The sequence below is a fragment of the Natrix helvetica genome (genome assembly GCF_964273705.1).
Source record: "Natrix helvetica genome assembly, chromosome: 4".
NCBI classification, from domain to species: domain Eukaryota; kingdom Metazoa; phylum Chordata; class Lepidosauria; order Squamata; family Natricidae; genus Natrix; species Natrix helvetica.
Window position 1 is genome coordinate 4548751 of NC_138550.1, and position 22850 is coordinate 4571600.

A 22850-nucleotide genomic window follows, 5' to 3' on the forward strand; every position below is an offset into this window, starting at 1 on the left:
ATCTCAAAAATAAAATTATTTGGAACAATAGCAGTTAGTGATATATTAGAAAACGATAAAGAGAAACATGTAGGAACACAAGACTAACAATACAGAGTAAGATTTGGTTTACTGTTTTCTTCTATAAATTTGTTGTACAATGTTATATAAATGAGTCCCGTGCTGGGATCTCTACCAGCAGTATGAAAGCTGCCAAAAAAATTTGTATACCTATTTACCCTTCCCTATATATTTGAAAACCAATAAAACTTTGTTTTTTTTTTTTAAAAAAAACTGTTTTTATCAGATGAGACATGCTAGGAGCTTTCATCTATCTGGGCAAAGAACCAGGTATTTTAAAACACAAAGGGCAACATTGGCCAAATGTGGTTGGACACCCAAGGAATTTGTCTTTGGTACATAAGCTCTCAGCATACATAAAGAAAAAATAAAATATATTCGTCAAGAACCAGGAGATACAGCACTGAGTGATAGTCATAGGTTACTAATAAGCAATCAAATTGTACTAGGAAACAAATAATGCAATATAAATTACAGGTGCTCAGTTCAGATCACAAATCAACTTCAAAATCCACGCAGACGTTTTTGACTTTAGGTGGGATATTATTAAACACTGTGAAGCTCTCATCATCCCATATTATATTTTCAAAAGGAATATAAAATCGATATACCCTGATCAAGTATTTTTCCCATCGGTCGGCGGTGACAGATTTCCCAATCTTCCTCATCAGTTTCAGATGCAGTTCGACCAATTCTCTTGGAACTAGGAAGAAAAAAGAGGAAAAGTCGGTTTGTTCGCTTGCTTAAAGAAATGCAACAAAGACATGAAACGAAATAGTAAATACAAGTGTATATCAAATGTGAAATGGTTTTCTGCTTTGCTCCTGAACATAAATGCTATTTCTGTTACATTTTTTCTACTTTTCAAATTCTGTGAGGCAAGCATACAACCTCCAAGAATAATATCTCCACATTCAACCAGTTTCCATATATAAAACCAGGTTTATTAAGAAGTGTTACCATTAATAGCACGGCTTGCATCATCTTTCCAGATAATTAAAATGAGATTCATCCTTCTAAGAAGATAATATTCAAATTTTATTAGTAAGTTTTCTAAGAACAGTAACCATCTATTCACAGGGAATCACACCAATTGTTTGATGATAAAATATATTAAGGATTTCCACTTTTGAGCATTTATTGATTTAGCAGCCAGGAGTATAAAAATACAGGTAGTCCTCGACTTATGACCACAACTGATCTGGAAATTTCTGTTGTTAAGTGAGACACTGGTTAAATGAATTTTGCCCGGTTTTGCGACCTTTCTTGCAACAGCTGTTAAGTGAATCACTGCAGTTGATAAGTCAGTAACACGGCTGTTAAGCGAATCTGGCTTCCCCATTGACTTGGCTATTCAGAAGGCAGCAAAAGGGGATCTATACATAACTCCGGGACACAGCAACCGTCATAAATATGAGTCAGTTGCCAAGCGGCTGAATTTTGATCCCATGATCGTGGGGATGCTGCAAAGGTCGTAAGCGTGAAAAACGGCCACAAGTCCCTTTTTTCAGTGCCTTTGTAACTTTGAACGGTCACTAAATGAACAGTTGTAAGTTGAGGACTACAAGCTCTTTTTTTGTTAACCGAAAGTCCTCCACTTGCAGTCGCCTAACTGGCCATGAGATTTCCTTTTGCGACTTTATGGGAAGGCTGCACTATGGTCATAAAAATCTCATAAAGCATTCCTTCCTTCCTTCCTTTTCCCTCTCTCCCTCCCCTTCCTTTCTTCTTCCTTCCTTTTCCCTCCCCTTCCTTCCTCTTCTTTCCTTCTTCCTCCCTCCCCTTCCTTCTTCCTTCCTTTTTCCTCCCTCCCCTTCCTTCCTCCTTTTCTTCTTTCTTCCTTCCCTTCCCTTCCTTTTCCCGCCCTCCCTCCCTCCTTCCTTCCTTCCTTTTCACTCCCTCCCTTTTCTTTCTCTTCTTTCCTTCCTTCCTTTTCCCTCCCTTTTCTTCCTTCCTTCCTTCCTTCCTTCCTTCCTTCCTTCCCCTTCTTTCCTTTTCCCTCCCACCCTCCCTTTCTTTCCTTCCTTCCTTTCCCTTCCCTCCCTCCGCCTCTCTCACACCCCCACACAGAATATGTTAGTGTTAGGGACAGATCATCATGGAGAAAACCTATCCTTGTAGTCGATAGGACTTAAAAAAGAACTTGACCGCCTCTAATTCAACCACCCACCCACCCACCCTTCCATCCTGTGTGCAATATTATCCATTTGGCAAATCCCCGTTTTCCAACTGCCCACGGCAAATGCCCCCGTTTGGAATAGAACTGGAACAAAGAAATCAACAATCAAATTGTTCCCTGATAGCAAACGAAGAAATACATTTTCAACTTGACTGCTCGGCCCCATCATGCTGAACCCTTTCCAAAATGTCTGACATTCTCCACCATCCCCTTTTCACAGACGACCAACCCAAGGCTGAAATGTCAACGAGAAGCTAAATGACACGACGAACACCTTCTGCTATTTAAACTTACTGCAAGAAACCTCTTCCTGGATGAGGAGCCGCTACGAAAAGCTAATTTCTTTCCTTCTTTCTCTTTTTTTCTTTCTTTCTTTCTTTCTTTCTTTCTTTCTTTCTTTCTTTCTTTCACTCTCTCCCTCCCTCCCTCTTCTTTCTTCTTTCTTTCTTTCTTTCTTTCTTTCTTTCTTTCTTTCTTTCTCTTTCTTTCTCTCTCTCTTTCTTTCTCGATTCTCCCGTTTCATGGAGCTTGATGAAAGACCGGTGAGAACAGCACAAACTGGGCCCTGGCAATAATAACTACGTACCTCCTGCCGTAGTTCTCTGGCAAATTGTGGGAAATGGAGAACAAGCCTAAAGGCTTCTGAAGGCTGAAGACACAACAACAACCCTGGGCGAGTGGGCAGTGAGGCGAGATTTCAGCCATTTCTTTCTTTTGCCATTTCTTTCTCCGTAGATCAGGCTTAACAGGCAAAAATGAATTCTGAACTGATTCAGAAATGTTTTTTGCCCCCACTGTTATTGTTGCTTTTAAAACTAGATAATCACCCAAGATCTGAGGGTGCTCCTGGACCCTAACTTTGGGGCATTAGATAAGAGCTGAGGTTAAGAATGGTAACCGTTCAGATACTACTGCTGGTTTTCTCTCACAAGTGTGCGATTGTGACTCAGGTCATTTGAGAAGGGACACAACTTCATAAGGGACGTAACTATCCTCCAGATAGGCTGGACTAGTCCGCAGAATTTGTTGTGGCCCACCAGAGGCCAGTGGAGCTGTCAGGAGATTCAGACAGCGAGGAGATTGGGGAGGAAGATGGGCCAGTCCTGGAGTCTGAGGAAGGCTCTGATGTGGGCTCTGTGTCGGAGGCAGAGAGGGGGCCGACAGTTATCAGCTGCCTTCAAAGTCGGAGATCAGTGGGGCAGAAGAACAGCTGGAGCCTGTTCCCGCTGTGCGCATGCGCAGAGTTGCCAGACAAAGGAAACAGCTAAGGAACAAGGGCCGACTTGGGAGTAAAGCCACAGGTGGACGTTGAACAGCCCCTCCCATAGGGAATAAAAGAGGAGCGAAAGAGGAGTGGAGTTTGCAGGAGACAATTAGTTCATGCATTCTTGCCAAGTATTGCGGCGTCTGAAAGGTATCGGCCTGGCCACTCTCCAAGCCTGATAAAGGTCTGTAATTGCGAACTATCTTGAAAGGCTGTGGGAGAGGAAAGACTTTTGCTGGAGAGGAATTCACTGTAAATTAAATAAAAGCAGTTTATCGGGATGATGACTCGGCTTCGTGCTGCTGGGGAAGCCCAGGTAAGAACAGAATTCCCACTCAAAGCTGTCGAAGAAATTCAGAGCAAGACAAATTCTCGAAATAAGCTGGCACACGGGTCCTTGTGTTAAATTTGTCTGTGAACACAGGGATTCCATTTCTCAGTGTTTGTGCAACTCCTTACAAAGTGGGATTTGTAATCATCTCTGGTCGGTTATTATTGTTTCGCAAAGACTTATCAACTCTACGTTTTGGTATCTTGTTAGGTCTAACACATATATCTACACATCGCCGCCTGCCACGCTTCCACCGCCAAAAAATAATCCTCTTTTGTTTCATTCAATTCGCATTTAGCAGTTTGGGGCCGATTAATTCACTAGGGGGTTTGGCAAGCCCTTTGATTACTCGTTTGAAAAATTAGTTGAAGTTGTATTTCCATTCACCGAAGAAACTAGTGCTTGATTCACATTTATACTGACTGTAAAAGTTCACGGATATGTTCTTTTCCCCAAAATATTTCACAAATGGAGATTACTTCCTGAACGCCCACGTCCCATTTTAAAATACGACCTTGCCCCATATTCCACTTGAAGACTTGCTGAAAAAAGTAGGCAGTTTTGTATGCAATTTATGCGTTACAAAGCTAAAAACCAGTTATATCTTTTGTAGAGCAGAAGACTTTGCATGCTTCTGCACCACCGTGGGAATGCTTTGTCATTACTACCAATTCTAGGAGCGGAGAAACGAAGGAATGTATCTACTGATATGAAAGGAAGCTTATCTTTGCGCTGCCGATACAGGAAAAAGATTCTTTCAAAATTATGATAATTATAGATGAATAATGAAGGTGGTGTTTTTTTTTAAAGGGCAAACAAGTCCTTTAAAAGGTTGTGAGATGAAGAATCATAGAAAGAATGTCACGGCCCTATCAGAGCCCGAGGAGGAGGAAGGAGGAGGAGGATAGACATGGCGTCCTTCATGCTATCTGAGCTTGGTGGTTTTCTTGCAGTCGTTTCATTACAAAACCAGGTAACATCATCAGTGCTAGAAGGAATGGGAGTTTGCAAAGAGGAGGAGGAGCAAATGGGACCATCTGACAGGGATTGGACTGTTTGGAGAGGCCGGGACCGAGGACGATGCTGGCACCTTCAGGCCTTGGGGGGAAGTGGTTGACCAGACGGAGAGCTGCCTGCCTTCACAGTCCCAGGGGAGGATCAGCCAATCTCCTCTGATGAGGAACAGCTGCCTCCTCCACTCCTTCCAAGGGCAACTGAGTAGAGGCAGGCCCAGAGAAGGGCTGCAAGGCTACTCGGGTGGAGGCCGCCCCACCCCTCCTCACAAGGAACACCTGGGATGGAGCAACTCAACACGTAGCCATGGGGAGTTACTCTGTGCCAGGAACAATTGCCTTGGCTTACACACCCCTGGCTTTGACTCCTGCCTTTTTGCCTTGCTCTAAGGCAGGGGTGTCCAAACTTGGGAACTTTAAGACTTGTGGACTTCAACTCCCAGAATTCCCCAGCCAGCCATGCTGGCTGGGAAATCCTGGGAGTTGAAGTCCACAAGTCTTAAAGTTCCCAAGTTTGGACACCCCTGCTCTAAGGACTGCCGTTATAGTCTTACCTTAGCCCTGCCTTTGCCTTGCTCCCCGTCTCTGCTTTCATGGCTGCCCTTGGCCTGGCCCTAACCTTATGGACTGCTTTTGCCTTTTGTTTTGCTTTACCTTCAGACCTGCCTCGTTGGCCTGAGGACTGCCACTCGTCTTGGCCTGAGGACTGCCACTTGTCTTGGCCTGAGGACTGCCACTCGTCTTGGCCTGAGGACTTCCACTCGTCTTGGCCTGAGGACTGCCACTCGTCTTGGCCTGAGGACTGCCACTCGTCTTGGCCTGAGGACTGCCACTCGTCTTGGCCTGAGGACTGCCACTCGTCTTGGCCTGAGGACTGCCACTCGTCTTGGCCTGAGGACTGCCACTCGTCTTGGCCTGAGGACTGCCACTCGTCTTGGCCTGGCGGACTTTCCCGGTAAAATAGGGGTTGTTGCTTGAGGGGGCTGAGGATGGAATTTTACTGGTCGTTGGAGGGCCGGTTTGTTGAACCCCTTCTAAAGGACAATAAAGGACTCTCTAACGCGGTGGCCCCCAAATCTTTTGGGCACCAGGGGCCGGTTCTGTGGAGAGAGGTTTTTTTCACGGACCAGGAAGGGTGGGGCTTTGTGTGCTGTCTGCATCCTACGGGTGAGGATGTTTGTTTATGTGGCCGGGTTTCTGGCCCCACGCCAGCCCACGGGCCAGGAGTTGGGGATCCCTGCTCTAAAGGCCTGCCTTGCCTTGACCACCTGGTCCAAAACCAAGAACTTCTAGTGCTACCATGCTGGCCTTGTTTATCCAAAGAATACTGATCGACTAGCCAAGGTTTACAGCTTTTATTAAGAGATTGATTCACGAAGGAACACTGCCACGATCACCATTTAATGCAAAGTTTACTTAAGTTAGGTTTGAGTCCCAGAGTATCAGAGGAGGACAGCTGTCGTGCACAGACCTAGTTTGGACACGAGGACTCCTAAATCGTGGGTTTCCATCCACTCTCGTCACTCCACCAAGGCTTAGCCAATTTTGAGCACCATTTTTTTGGAAACCTAGACTGTGTCATGGGTCATATAACATATGCGGGTATATGCATAATTTTGTATTTATTTGTGTCATGTTTATGTAATATATATTAAAGGTGGTGACAAGTATGAAAAATGGTCGTAATTCGCTTTTTTCGGTGCTGGTGTAACTTCGGTCATTAAGTGAACTGTTGTAAGTCAAGGACTACCTGTATATAAGTCTACGTGCTATTGCTATTGATGTATACGCCACACATTATGTATGTATGTATATATGCAGGGATGCGGTGGCCCAGTGGCTAAGATGCTGAGCTTGTCGATCAGAAAGGTCGGCAGTTCAGCGGTTTGAATCCCCAGTGCCGAATAACAAAGTGAGCTCCTGTTATTTGTCCCAGTTTCTGCCAACCTAGAGTTCAAAAGCACGTAAAAAATGCAAGTAGAAAAATAGGAACCACCTTTGGTGGGAAAGGAACAGCGTTCCGTGCGCCTTCAGCATTGAGTCATGCCGGCCACATGACCACTTTGGTCAGCTCTTCAGCTCTTCGGTTTTGAAACAGAGATCAGCACTGTCCCCTAGAGTTGGGAAAGACTAGCACATATGTGCAAGGGGAACTTTTATCTTTTACTGGAAGGGTGGGTGACATTTTCCTCTTGCACTTGGGCTGTCAAATCCTAATCCTTTTAACAGGAACCTTTGTGACGAGAAAATGAGACGTTACCCCAGAAACGACTAGCACATATGAGCGAGGGGAACCTTTACTCTGTGTGTGTGTGTGTGTGTACACACACACACACACATTCATACACACACACACACACACACACACACACATGCATAGTGTGTGTATGTATATACACCCATACCCCAATATACTATGGATATTCATCCACTGTAACAATATGGCAAAGAAGACTTTATGTGGGTTTGCAACATAATTAAGAGGAATTTCATTAATTACTTTCCTCCAGGGGGAAAAAAACAAGCCTGAGATCATTGTTAATTCCTTTTAACGGAAAAAAATCACTATGGCAATATGAAATATAAACACTTGTATATGTGTCTTAAGATGGCTTGTGACAAAAAATGCAGAGATTTCTTTCTGGCATTTGATGTCTCTTCTCATTACGGTGGTTAACTGTCCCCACAGACTTTTACAACACCAATTCAGCTAATGGGCCATGAGTATCTAGAGAGAAGAGAGGGCAGCAAATGACACATTCTCCACCGGTTGTGTACATATGTTAGAACACTGAGCACAAATACATAAGGGATGGAGCTGGCATCAGGGCATTGCAGTATGTTTTTGTCACTCCAGGGAAATCTTGGCTTGCTGGGGAGGCCTTGGAAGCCTGGATTAGACTGCTCTGTTACTGCCTGTCAGGAATGTGTGCCTTTCTCGTTCAGGGATGGGTGCATAGATATTGCATTTATAGCTATCTAGTCCATTGTGCTGCTTGTATGTGCCTTTGCCTGCTACCCACCTCCCAAGAGGAAGTTGGATCGTCCAATCAGCATGCAGGACACGCATCTCCACACATCGCCAAGTTGGGATTTGGGAGGTGCGTACATCAGTCTGCAGCCATCTGCTTACCCGTCAAACCCTTCACAGCATAGGAACTGTGTTTCCCCCAAAATCAGACCGGGTTTTATATTAATTTTTGCTCCAAAAGGCACATTAGGTCTTATTTTCTGATTATGTCTTATTTTCGGGGAAATTGGGTAACGAAATGCATCTGTCTGGCTGGGTTCATTTTCTGGTTGGGTCTTATTTTGGGGGAAACACGGTATATGGCAATGCCTAGGGGCAACTCTAAGTCAACTATGAATGTTAAGTTTGTTAAGTGAGGTTTGCCCCATTTTACGACCTTTCTTGCCAGCGTTGTTAAGTGAACCGTTGTTCAGTTAGCCACCCAGCTGTTAAGTGACCCTAATGTCAGGGTTCCAAATAACATCCAAAATTAAATCAGAGTCCAAGGCAAAGTATAGCTCAAAGTTCCAATTTATTAAGAGAGTCGTGGTGGCACATCTGGGAAAACCCGAATCTGAGCTTCCCCATTGACACAAGGTCGCAAAATGAGATTACATTAGCCCAGGATGCTGCGACCGTCATAAATATGAGTCAGTTGCCAAGCATCTGAATTTTTTATCTCGTGACTGTGAGGATGCTGCATTGGTTGCTAAGTGTGAAAAATGGTCCTAAGCCACTTTTTCAGTGCTGTTGCAACTTTAAAAGGCCATTAAATGAGCTGTTATAAGTAAAGGACAACCTGTATTCTCTTAAGGGCTGGCAAGTAGGTTTAAAAATAGTTTCTATCCTTGGGCTGTCAGACTCTTAAACACAACCACAATCACTCCATGCACACGGGAAAACGTATGACTAGTTTTCCTGTTCTTTCTTTTTTCCTTTCTCCTAATTACTTGCATTGGGATTATCCTTTATATTTTTATGTTGTTTGTATTTGCTGTCATGAATCCCACCAGTGAGCTCAAACCAATTCCGTTGTGTTGATTTTGTACAATGACAATAAAGGCTATACTAATACTAAGCAATTCAGCACGAAAGTCCTATTTGCGATGAAAAAAAAAATCAGATTGTGCAAATAGATGGCAGCAAGGAGTTAAGACAGGGGTGTCCAAACTTGGGAACTTTAAGACTTGTGGACTTCAACTCCCAGAATTCTCCAGCCAGCATAGCATAGCTGGCTGGGGAATTCTGGGAGTTGAAGTCCACAAGTCTTAAAGTTCCCAAGTTTGGACACCCCTGAGTTAAGAGGTTTCTGTATAGCCTCCTGCATTGGAGTACAGGTAGTTCTCGACTTACGACCGCAACCGAGCCCAACATTTCAGTTGCTAAGCAAGACACTAGGTGAGTTTTGCCCCATTTTACAACCTTCTGTGCCATTACGTTAAGTGAATCACTGCAGTTGTTCAGTTAGATACATGGTTGTTAAATGAATCCGGCTTCCCCATGGAGTTTGGTCACAAAAGGAGATCGCCGTTGTTAAGGGAATCACTGAAGATGTTAAGTTAGTTAGCCCGATTATTGTGAATCTGGCTTCCCCGTGGCCTTTGCTTGTCAGAAAGTCTCAAAGAGCAATCCCATGACCCCGGGAGCCTGCAACCTGTCATAAATATGAGTCAGTTGCCATTGTCTGAATTTTGATCACGTGACCATGGGGATGCTGCAATGGGTGGTGTACAGGTCCCCTCCAATTTTATGCTTTACCATTCTGCTTACCGTATTTTTTGGAGTATAAGACGCACCCTTTTCCCTCAAAAAAGAGGGCGAAAATCTGGGCGCATCTTATACACTTATACAGCATTTTTGGCCTACTGAAACCCTGCCCCCTTTAGGAGGCTTCTGGAGTGCCCTTGGGGTCTGGGGAGGGGCAAAATGAGCGAAAAACAGGCCGTTTTTGCTCCACCCCAGCCCCCAGGAGCACTGTACAAGCCTCCCAAAGCCTCTGCACGTCCATTTTTGCAAAGGGGGCAGAAAAGGCCAGTTTTTGTGAAAAACAGGCCTTTTTTGCTCCCCTCCAGCCCCCAAGAGTACCCTAAGAGGTCTGCATGCCCCCTTTTTTGCAAAAAATGGCCCGTTTTTTGTTCGTTTTGGGGGGGCAACCCCTAGTAGCACTCTACAAGCCTCCCAAAGCTCTGTATGCCTTCCCCCCCCCAAAAAAAACAACAACGAGGCGTGCAGAGGGTTTGGGAGGCCTGCAGAGTGCAAAAACTTTTTTTTAAAAAATTACCTCTTCAAAATCATGGTGCGTCTTATAGTCAGAAAATTATGGTATTTTCTTTCTCAGTAAATAAGAAATAAACCAAATACAGGAAAATGTTAGATGTTTCTCTGAAGCGGGGGAAACTAACGAAAACCCTACCCAATGAATTTCCATACAGGCAGTCCTTAACTTACAACAATTCACTTAGTGACCATTCAAACTTGCAAGGGCACTAAAAAAAAGTGACGTATGACCAGTTTTCACAATTACAAGCGTTGCAGCCTCCTCATGGCCACACAATCAGAATTCGGACATTTTGGCAATTGACTCAGATTTATGACCGTTGCGGTGTCCCGGGGTCACGTGATTCCCCCTTTGCCACCTTCCAACAAGCAAAGTCAACGGGGAAACCGGATTCACCTCACCACGTGACCAACTTACCGCAGTGAGTTCACTTAACAACCGTGACTAGCAAGGTTGTAAAATGGGGCAAACCTCAATGAACAAATGTCTCGGTTAGCAACGGAAATTTTGAGCTCAATTATGGTCATAAGCCGAGGACTACCTGTATTTAAAAATTAGACTCTGTGCAGTTAATGGGAATTTTTTAAAAATATAGTCACATCTACATCATTCACAAAGAGAAAAGGAAAGAGGTCATTAAATTAGAGCAGGATTTGAAACCGGATTGGTACATTATGTGTTGGGCTCTGAATTAAGGAGCAAAAAGTTTTAGGATGACACTGAAATAATCTTTATTCCCAATCCAAGAGAACTGAAAAATCAGTTTTCATCGAAAAGGAGCTTTTTTAAAAAAAAAAACTTATTCAGGCTGTAGCACAAATAGTTCCAAACAGAAAGCATTAGAGTAACTTTGAACTTAGAATAAATAACATGCCAGTCAGAAAACCACTTAGGAGCCGCAGAGAGATATCAAAAATCCAGTTAACAGGCTGCAAAATGAGCAATGTGAGAATTTGCACAGCATTCACAAATGGTTTTAATAATGGTTTATTAGCTACCACTCCAGAAAGAGAGAGAAACCCAGCATAAGCCTAGGAACGGGAGAATGGGTGGGGGAAAATGGGCTTTGTCTTAACCCAAACAGGTCTGAATGGTTTTGGGAGTTTGGACATACTGTAGTATAGCTTTTATTATCATTGTACATCATGTATACAATGAAACTGGACCTTGGAATAGAATAACAGAGTTGGAAGAGACGTTGGAGGTCTTCTAGGCCAATCCCCTGCTCAGGCAGGAAACCCTATAATAACATTTCTGACAAATGGTTACCCAACATCTTCTTAAAATCTTCCAGTGTTGGGGCATTCACAACTTCTGGAGGCAAGCTGTTCCACTGATTAATTGTTCTGACTGTCAGAAAGTTTCTCCTCAGTTCTAAGTTGCTTCTCTCCTTGATTAGTTTCCACCCATTGCTTCTTGTTCTACCCTCAGGTGCCTTGGAGAATAGTTTGACTCCCTCTTCTTTGCGGCAGCCCCCCGAGATATGGGAACACTGCTATCATGTCTCCCCTGGTCCTTCTTTTCATTAAATTAGACATACCCAGTTCCAGCAACTGTTCTTCGTATTTTTAGCCTCCAGTCCCCTAATCATCTTTGTTGCTCTTCTCTGCACTCTTTCTGGAATCCCAACATCTTTTTAACATCGTGTGTAAATTCTGTTTGAGAAGGAAGGTCTTCCATCACATTCTGGTTGGGGTGGTTGTAGTGGTACATCTGCCAGGCTGTTGGAGATAAGGTAGTAACCTCAACACAACTGGAGTAGCTACGTTGGATAGATGCAGCCTGATGTGTCTCGCCAGCTACCCGTGGGGCTGGTGGCAGACTGGGCCCATGAGGAGGTTGGGGAAGAACATGGGCCACTTCTGGGGCCTGGGGAAGGTTCTGATGGATGCTCAGTGTCGGACACTGAGATAGAGCCAGGGCCGCCCGACATTTCCCAGCCACTGGAGAGGCAGCTGCCTTTGGAGGTTGCTATGACTGAGGAGGAAGAACTGCTAGGCCTGTTCCAGATGCGCGTATGTGCAGAGCTGTTAGGAGAGGAGAACAATGGAGGACAAGGAGTCGGCTCGGGAAGCAAAGCACACGTGGATGCTGAATGGCCGCTTCCCGGCTGGGGAATAAATAGAAGGAAATGGGAGTGGTGGTCATAGGAGACAACAGTTCGTATTTCTGAAGATTTTGCTCATTGCGTGTCATGCTACAGAGACTGCTTGCCAGAACTTAATTTGCAACCTTTCTGCTGGGAACTCTTGGCCTTGCAATTATGGCAAGGAACTGATAACTGTTACTGCAGTTAACTCTTTGAAGGACTATTGCCTGGACTTTTCGGTGTGTGAATGCCATTAATTCACAGGAGATAAATAAAGAGGGGTTTTTCGTGACAAGGAGTCTGTTTCTTGTTTCTGCTAAGGCTGGGTCAGAACACAGCCTATTAAATAAGTCAAAGCTCACAGGTTTAGTGTCTTGGGAAGGGGGAGAATGGATTATACCGGGGTGTCAATCTCCAGACCTGGGTGCGGGATATGGTCAGATCCGGCCCGCAAGGCTGTCCTAGAAAATGTAAGGGGCCAGCCCACATCCCTACGGCCCAGTCTACCCAGCACAAAGAGAAAAGATCGGGCCAGCGTGGCTTCGGTCCAGTCTACCCAATGCAAAGAGGAAACATGCCAGCAGTTTGGGGAGTGGCATCAAGCTGGCCATGCCCACCCAGTTGCAACACCCATCAAGTCAGCCACGCACGCACGTCCACCTCCCCCCCAAGGTCAACCACAGTCCTGATGTGGCCCTCAATAAAATTGAGTCTGACACTCCTAGATTATCTGCACCCGTCTTAAAAATGAGAACTGCTTCAGCACAATTCAACCTTTAGAATATAATAATCAGTTAAAAGGCAAATCTTTACGGACAAACAAAATTACAGTATTAGCAACATTACTCTTTAAAACATTAGTCTTTTTAAACTGATCTTTTAATTGAAAATCATCTGTTATAAAATATATGTTTTGATTTGCCACCCAGGCCACATCCGCAAGCTAATTTACCGTACGGTGCTTTTACAAGATATATCTCTGAGAGGAGACAATCCCCCCCCCCCCAGCTTTTCTGGAAGGAATAATTGTAGTTCAGATGTTTTCAATTCTGATTTAAGAGTAAAAAAGCACGGTTGACAGTATCCATGAAAAATACTGGCTGGCTGCTTCAGCTGAACCGTTAAAAGCCGTAATCCAACATTTTTAAGAAGCTGATCATTAAAAGAAATAATTAGAAAACACCCAAATGGCTTCAGTTTTTCCTACGGTTCCTTTCAAAGGGCGCCACTAATTATTCTGAGGATTATTTAGTCAAGGACAACATGACACCGTTGAAACCACCCCAAATCCCAAGTCCACATACACGTAGTCCTCGACTTATGACCACAATTGAGCCCCAAATTTCTGCTGCTAAGCAAGGCACTTTTTAATGACCTTTAATTTCTCTGCCTTTCAGGGAAATTACTTTCTTTATACATTTTTAAATAGTTAAAGGTGCCAGTTAAATAATCCTCAACATACGACCACATTCCTAAACAAGACAGCTGTTAAGCTTTGCCTCATTTTACAACCTTTCTTGCCGCAGCTGTTAAGGGAATCACTGTCGTTGTTAAATGAGTAACAAAGTTTGTCAAGTGAATCTGGCTTCTCCATTGACTCTGCTTGTCAGAAGGTTGTAAAAAGGATCACGTTACCCCGGGACACTGAGACCGTCATAAATATGAGTCAGTTTACTAGGCGTCTGAATTTTGATCATTTGACCATGGAGATACTGCAACGTCACAAAGGTGAGCAATGGTCACACGTCACTTTTCCCAGTGCCGGTCGCAAAAGGGGATCACGTGACTCGGGGGCACTACAACCGTCATAAATATGAAATCACTGCCAAAGCAGCCAAATTTTGATCACATGGCAACAGGGATGCTGCAATGGCCGTAAGTGTGAAAAATAGCCATAGGTCGCTTTTTTCAATGCTGTGGTAACTTCGAACTGTCACTAACAAGTGGTTGTAAGTCGAGGACCAGCTGTATCGAGTGCCCTAAAGCAACTTTGTAGTCTCTAAAAGAATGGTCATAAGTCGAGGACTACGTGTAATTTTTAACCAGGGATTTTCAACCTGTTTAAAAATTTGATGGAATTCTGATAGATAAAGGTAAAGGTTCCCTTCGCACACATGTGCTACTCGTTCCCGACTCTAGGGGGCGGTGCTCATCTCCGTTTCAAAGCCAAAGAGCCAGTGCTGTCTGAAGACGGATCCGTAGTCATATGACCGGCATGACTTAACACCGACGGCACACAGAACGCTGTTCCCTTCCCACCAAAGGTGGTTCCTATTTTTATACTTGCATTTTTTACGTGCTTTCGAACTGCTAGGTTGGCAGAAGCTGGGAGAAGTAACGGGAGCTCACTCCGTTACGCGGCGCTAGGGAGTCGAACCGCCGAACTGCCGACCTTTCTGATCCACAAGCTCAGCATCTTAGCCACTGAGCCACCCTCCTCTGATTGATACTAAAAGAAAAAAAGTCCAATTGAATGCAGCCAATTTTCTGTCACCGGAGCTTTGAGTCTGGATCCGGAGTTGGGGGGAACTTTAAAAAAAAAAAAAAAACTAAACAAGTTCCACAGCCTGAAAAACTTGGAAAATGGCTGGTTTAGGGAACAAAGCACTCTGGAAATCATTTTATGCCAAGCACCACCCAGCTGCTCAAGAGGGAGCGAATCCAGACAGATTTAGTTTCTTCAAAGCAAGTCCGGGGGGGGGACACAGAAGCTTGGAAACTGCCAGAAAATTTCCCCCGCCTCCTTTAAATTGGAAGCCAAGTTCCTTTGCCCTGAATTGACGTTTACGTGATGACTGGGCTGCCCTTTTTCTCCCGTTTATACAGGTAGCCCTAGGCTTACAACAGTTCATTTAGTTACAACATATTGTGACCCCCCCAGCGGCCAGCAGAATCAGACAGTGAGGAGGTTTGGGAGGAGCATGGGCCAGTCCTGGAGGCTAGGGAAGGCTCGGACGAGGGCTCTGCATCAGAGGCAGAGACGGGGCCGAGGCCATCTGGCAGTGATCAGGTGCCTACCGAGCTAGACAGCAGTGAAGCAGAGGAACAGCAGGAGCCTGTTCCCAGTGTGCGCATGCGCAGAGCTGCCAGAAGAAAAGAACAGCTCAGAAATCAGGGTCGACTTGGGAGTAAAGTCACAGGTGGAAGGTGATTGGCCCCTCCCATAGGAAATAAAAGAGGAGCGAAAGGGGAGGGGGCTTTTGCAGGAAACAATTCATTCGTTCGGTCGTTAGATTCGTTTCAGGAGTGTGAAGATCTGTCCGTGAATCTCCGAGACTCTGTGCCCAGTCTTTCCTTGCACGGCACCTCCTTTGGAAAATATTTATATGGCAGCTTTCCAAGATAGATAAGGTCTGTGGTCATAAATATTCCTTTGAAAGACTTTTTGCCAGGCCTTGCTGAATGTGAATGAGAGGAATTTACATTCATTTAATAAAAAGGGGTTTTGTCGGGACCAGGACTCCGCCTCGTGCCTTTTGGGGAAGCCTAGGTCAGAACACATCAGCACTGAAAAAATTGATTTAGGACTGTTTTTCGCATTAATGACAATGGTCAGGTGGAGTGGTGAGTTGGCCTAGAGATGGAGCTCTCATCTCCCCATTAGGAGGCTGTGGGTTTGACTCTAGGTAGGGGCAGGTGTTTCTCTCTCTAGCAACAATGAGAATATATCTGCTGAAAAAGACTCCATATTGGCAACAGGAAGGGCATCCGGCGAGTAAACACTCAGCTTCAGTCAGCTGCCCAGACTCCACCCCGCAAGGGATTATGGGTTCATTAACTTTCAGACACAATTGTGGCCGTAAGTCGAGGACTACCTACATATGCATCATCGCGTATATACCGGCAATAAAGTTAAAAAGAAAAAACCTTAGTTATCATAGCAAATGAAAAATGGCACTGCCCCAAAACATGTCAATTTCAGAAGGGTATGGGATACAAATAGTAGATACAATCCTTTAATGCTTAGCACTATTTTGTATTTGGATACTTAACAAGTCTGTATCAAAAGCATATCTAATTATATTTAAACAATCTAAATTTAAATTCCCCTTTTGCAAAAAATGTGAAGACTGTAACAAGGAATATAGAAGCAATGAAAAGGTATTTATAATTTTATTGGAAATTACTCTCCGGGTGCCAGACTCCATAGCCAAGCAATTAAAAGCTACATTTAAGAGTTGAATTGTTTTGATGGCCCATTTGAAAAGGACAAAAGCAACAAAAGAAACTGGGGGCTGTGAAATTTCAGTCTTTTAAAAGCACAGTCCACAAAAACGAGTGCCCAAAGCATGCACGCGCCAAACCCCAAAATGCAATGCAAGCCCCCCCCCCTCGTGCATGCATGTGTGTCCCTCCCCCTTCGCCCTGTTTTGGCTTCCAGGTTGGTGCAGGAGGCCTTCCAGGCCTAAAACGGGGCACCGTGGCCCATGCACATGTGCCCCCAAAATGCAGTACAAGTGTCCCCTGCGTATGCACTCTGCCTCCCCCGTGCATGCATGCGCACATCCCCTGCATGCCCCCCCCCCGCGCGGCAGAAACCCAAAGACCAGCTGGCTGCTTGGAGGCGGTGGAATACTCATAGAGAGACCTCTGCCTGTCACCTGTGGCAGGTGTGCCATAGGTTCACCATCATGGGCCTAGGATTTGGGAAGGGGAGGAAGCGGTTTTGATGAGTTACTGTTGGAAGATAGAAGACCAGGGATGGGAGGATCCTTGAGATGTTCTCCAAGTTACCCCAAGATTTAAATTCTCTTCCAGACTGATTTTAAAATAAAATAAAACAAACCTTTTTTTCCTCCTTAGCAAAAACCCACCATAACCATCCTTAACAGATCCTACTTTAAGAACAGCAGGTTTACTGGCATCTTTTGAGTGTCCTGTGTATCTGAGCTGATATTCTACAAGAAAAGGAAGTTTATGGAGAGGCCTAGATGCTTAACGTGCCATGCATGCTGCTATGTCTGCAGGACAGCAGGAAACATAGGCAGGAACAGAAAGAAATCTTCAACAAATGCAGAAAACAACAGATATTTTCTCCTGCCTATCCTCAGCGCTTTGAACAACCTCAAAATGAATCATTCGGACAGGTTTAGGAAATAAGCATCAAAGAGAGAGAAAGAGCTGCTCGACCACAAACAGTCATGTACAAAGAAAGGTTCAAATATGACACATGAGAGAGAGAGAGAGAGAGAGAGAGAGAGAGAGAGAAATGATAGATAGATAGATAGATAGATAGATAGATAGATATGATATAGATATGATAGACAGACAGACAGACAGACAGATGATAGATATAGATAGATAGATAGATAGATAGATAGATAGATAGATAGATAGATAGATAGATGATAGATAGATAGATAGATGATAGATAGATAGATAGATAGATAGATAGATAGATAGATAGATAGATAGATAGATGATAGATAGAGATAGGTAGGTAGGTAGGTAGGTAGGTAGGTAGATGATAGAGATGATAGATATACATAGATAGATAGATAGATAGATAGATAGATAGATAGATAGATAGATAGATAGATAGATAGACAGACAGACAGACAGACAGACAACCACAAATATTCATGCAGTTAAAGAAAGGTTAAAAAGTCACTCTATTGAGAGATGGATGACATAATAAACAAACAAACATAAAATAAATAGATAGCTGTTCAACCACAAATATTCATGCACTTAAAGGTAAAAAGTTGCCCTATGGAGAGATGAATGTTAATTAAATATTAAATACATACATACATACATATAGTACATACATAGTATATATACAGCTTGTGAACTAAAGAGAAGTTTTAAGGCATTGAGTGGATCATTGTGTCCTCTTTCTCTTTTATAAACATCTCCATCAACTTCTGCTGTCGTAAATTTACCAATTTCCCTCCATCTACCTACATTAACCAGAAGGATTAAGTTATAGTCCATCTGCCTCCTAAAGAGGGGGTCTCTTGGTTAAGAACAGGTAAAATGCCTTCGTGATCACCCTACCTATTTTGTTTGCTTGTTTACTTGCTGGATTTTCATCCAACCTCTTGCTCAGTAGTTCAAGGCAGACTGTACACAATGCTGCAGCCTCCCATTTCTCTCAATAACACAGTCTGGGTTCAGGAAAAAAAATCCCCCAAAACCTTCAGGGGGAGAGAATGGAGAAGAATTCTGATCTCTCCAAGGAGGGTCCAACACTTTTATCAATGTGTCAGATTTGACCACAACCCATTACTAAACTACTAAGCAATTGTTGGGGGCCTGCCAAAGAAAGTGGAGCCCTGAATGCTGCTGGAGCTAGACCAAGGGCGGGCAATTAATTTCCCCAAGGGGAGAAACTAAAACTATTGTGGAGAGACCAACCAATGGGCTTGTGAAGGTGTGTAGGCAGTTGCCTTCAAAATAAAAGCATTGCGGTTGTATTGTGTGCATGAAGTACCCTTATTTACACTTGATTCAGTCACAAGGATGAATAGCCCGGCCAAAGGGGGGGGGGGCGGCGGCACGACAACGACTATAAAATACCCAGGTCTGTGCTACACCACATCGAGTTTCAAACAACTTCAACAAACAACATGAAAACCTCCCAGAGTTGCCTGGTAGTAAGATGGGAAGCATATAAATTCAATATTCAAATTCATAATGAATTGTACGCCGCCCCGAGTCCCTTGGTGGAGAGGGAGCGGCCTATAAATTGGATTAATAAATAAATAAACAAATAAATAAATAAATAAACAAACAAACAAATCAACACACCATTTGACCTAAACTCTTTCGTCCCCATCCTTTTTTACAAAAACAAGTCCTTGGTAGAGGAATGCAGTGAACGGAAAAGCTCATGAAGCATGGGGGAAAAAAAACCCTACCTCTATCTATACATTTGCTAGAACAGGACAAACAGAGATAAAAGTAATCCAAAATTGGAATCAGATGAGGAGCAACTGAAATTCAAGATGCCCCTTTTCCTCTGCGAGGCACACAAAAAAGCACACACAGAGTAGATGCCCACTGGGGAAAGAAAAAAAAAACGATGCTCAAAAGCCAACGAAGAGAATGGGAGAAGAAAGAAAGAAGGTAGCCAAGTCCAGAGAGCATCTAGGTCAGTGATTCTTAACCTGGGCAGCTTTTAAGAAATGTGGACTTCAACTCCCAGAATCCCAGTGTACTGGTTGGAGGATTCTGGGAGTTGAAGTCCATCCTTCTTAAAAGTACTGAGGTTGAGAAACACAGAACAACAACATAGAGTTACAGAGTTGGAAGGGACCTTTGAGGTCTTCCAATCCAAACCCCTGCTCGGCCAGAAGATGCTGCACCATTTCAGACAGACGGCTGTCTGATCTCTTCTTAAAAGCCTCCAGGGATGGGGCACCCACAACTTCTGAAAGTTGTCAGAAATTGGTCCATGTGATAAAAAGCCAATTCAGGAAGAGTTGGGAGAAGAGAGCGAACTGCAGATCAGGGATGTCTGCGGGCTGCTGTCAAAAAAGTCAAAGATGGCAGACACAATCATGCAGTTGAACCTCCCTCTGCTTTTGTCAGCTTTTTACAAATGTCACACATAGACAACAGGAGCAGCGATTAACCCTTTGTGTCCACTCACTTGATTTCTCAGACAGCACCTTGAAAATATCCCAGATGCTGCTGGAGGGAACAGTTCCTACAAAGGGAACTCAGGGAGAACAGAACAAAAGGAAGAATGGCCAGGAAATGGAGACTAATCATCCTTTAGACATAGAATAAAGATAAAAGAGTCCCAATCTTTCCTCCACTGGTTTGAAATCCTGGCCCAGAAACCAGGAGACGGTGAGTTTTAGGTCTCCTTTAGTCATAAGAGTTGGCTAGGTGACTTGGACAAGCCTTCTCCCTCAGTCTAACCTACCTCACAGGATTGTTGTTGCAGGGAAAATAGGAGGCAGATCACTTAGGTGTATGCATTGTCCTGAGTTATACATGTGCATGTGTGTATGTGTGTGCATGCATGCATGCATCCATCCACATACATACATACAGCCATCTATCTATCTATCTGCCTGCCTGCCAACCATCTATCTTACATCATCCATCCATCCATGTATTTATCAATCATCAATGTATCAATCATCTATCTCCATCAATCCATCCACCTACCCACCCACGTGTATTCTGATAGTCCTCAATTTACAACAGCTCATTTAGTGACCATTTGAAGTTATAACGGTACTGAAAAAAGTGACATGACCATTTTTCACTTTCGACCATTGCAGCATCCCAGGGGTCACATGATCAAAATTTAGATGTTTGGCAACCGACTCATATTTATGACAGTCGCAGTGTCCCGGGGTCATGTGAATCACTTCTGCAATCACCTGACAAGCAAAATCAATGGAGGAATCGAGATTCATTTAATAATGATGTTACTAATTTAGCAACCGCAACAATTCACTTAACAACTGTGGCGAGAAAAGTCATAAAAATGGGGCAAAACTCACTTAACAAATGTTTCCCTTCACCACAGGAATTCTGGGCTCAACTGTGGTTGTAAGTCAAAGATTACCTGCATGTACATACACACATACATACATGTATATACATACATGCATGCATACATGTACATGTGTACACACACATAAACATACACATACAATTTTATATAAGTATAATCTTTATTCTCATGGTACTTAAATACAACGAAATTGGTTATCTTTTATATCTTTAAAAGGATGAAATGTAATATAACGATGATGATGATAATAGAATAATGCAGAGAGATGCCAGAGTACCAAGAAGATCTGATGATGATGGTGGTGGTTGATGATAATAATAATAATAATAATAATAATAATAATAATAATAATAATAATAATAATAATAATAAATACTTGGCTGATACCTAGGATGCTGGCAGCAATCCATATCAACCATCAGAGCCAGTCAATGATATTTGTGATACATTTTAAAATGTTCAGTTGACTGACTTTTATGTTTAATGAATAAAAGAGATAATAATAATAATAATACAGCAGAGAGATGCCAGGGTACCAGGAAGATCAAATTATAATGATAATGATAATAATAAATGAGCTGTTGAGCTATCAACCAGTCCCAAAGGCTGTGAATCTCACCAAAGATTAACCACATAATAATAAATAATAATTACTCAGAACATCGTACTTTTTAAGAAGATACTTGATGGATAGCAACCCATATCAACCATCACTGCCAGTCATTGATATTTGTGATACATTTTTATATGTTCAGTTGACTTGAGTTTCATGTTTAATAAATAAGAGATAATAATAGTAGTAATAATAATAATACAGCAGTAGAAAGATGCCAGAGTACCAGGAAGATCAAATAATGATAATAACAACAACATCAATAATAATGGACGGATAACGGCTATTGATGAAATACGTAACAGTGATACCCATTGTCATCAGGGCACTTGGTACCATGTTCAAGAATTTTGCAAAACACATCAAGAAATTGCAGCTTCCTGCAATAACACCAGCGGAACTGCAAAAAACTGCGCTACTCAGAGCCTCGTACATGTTAAGCTACTTGGTGGATACCTAGGATAGCAATCCCTATCAAACATCAGTACCAGTCAATGGTACTTGTGATGCATTTCTGAATGTTCAGTTGACTGAGTTTCATGTTTAATGAATAAAAGAAATAATAAATAATAGTAATACAGCAGAGAGATGCCAGTACACCAGGAAGATATAATAATAATAATAATAATAATAATAATAATAATAATAATAATAATAATAATAATAATAATAAATAGTAATACAGCAGAGAGATGCCAGAGTACCAGGAAGATCAAATAATGATAATGATTAATAATATAAGCTGAATATAAGAAAGAAGTAATTGAGAAGCGAACTGAAAATTGGAAAAACAAAGCTACACCAATACTTGAAAAGTATTGAAGGCAAAGCTGACCAAAAGCTAACTTGGAACTGGTTAAGATCAGGAGCACTGAAAAAAGAAACAGAAGGCTTTATTTTGCAGCTCAAGAACAAGCCGTAGCCACAAACTACATGAAGGCAAAAATTCAACATGTTACCACCAACAGCAAATGTCGCCTCTGTAATGAGAAAGACGAGACAGTTGACCACTTGATTAGTGGGTGCAGCAAAATTTCACAAACTGACTACCTACAACGCCATGACCGCGTTGCTAAGATCATTCACTGGAAATTGTGCCAAAAGTTTGGATTTGAGTACAGCAAAAACCACTGGGACCATCATGTTGAGAAGGTTTTAGAGAATGAGAAAGTCAAGATCTTGTGGGACTTCGGAATCCAGACTGACAGGAACTTGGCCCACAACACACCTGACATAACAATAGTTGAAAAGAAAAAAAGTATGGTTCATTGACATTGCAATACCTGGAGATGCACGAATTGAAGATAAACAGCAAGAAAAAATCACAAAGTACCGGGACTTGCAAATTGAAGTTGAGCGACTGTGGAAAAAGAAGTCGTGTGTTGTCCCGATTGTAATTGGAGCCCTTGGAGCAATACCTAAAGGACTACCTTGCTATTTGGAAATTTTAAATTTATCAGATTTGAACATTCTGATTCTACAAAAAACCGTCCTACTTGGAACAGCTTATATCCTTCGACGTTACCTTAACAGT

The 22850-nt window shown here is 42.9% G+C and overlaps 1 protein-coding gene across 1 annotated transcript in view; it reads right to left on the reverse strand.

The window, feature by feature from the left end:
• RSF1 (remodeling and spacing factor 1) overlaps positions 1-22850 on the reverse strand; it is a 52497-nt gene that overhangs the window by 28397 nt on the left and 1250 nt on the right. Inside the window, exon 2 of the mRNA XM_081949956.1 lies at positions 672-763. Coding sequence (XP_081806082.1) covers positions 672-763 — 92 coding nt within the window. The remainder of the gene's footprint in view (positions 1-671; positions 764-22850) is intronic.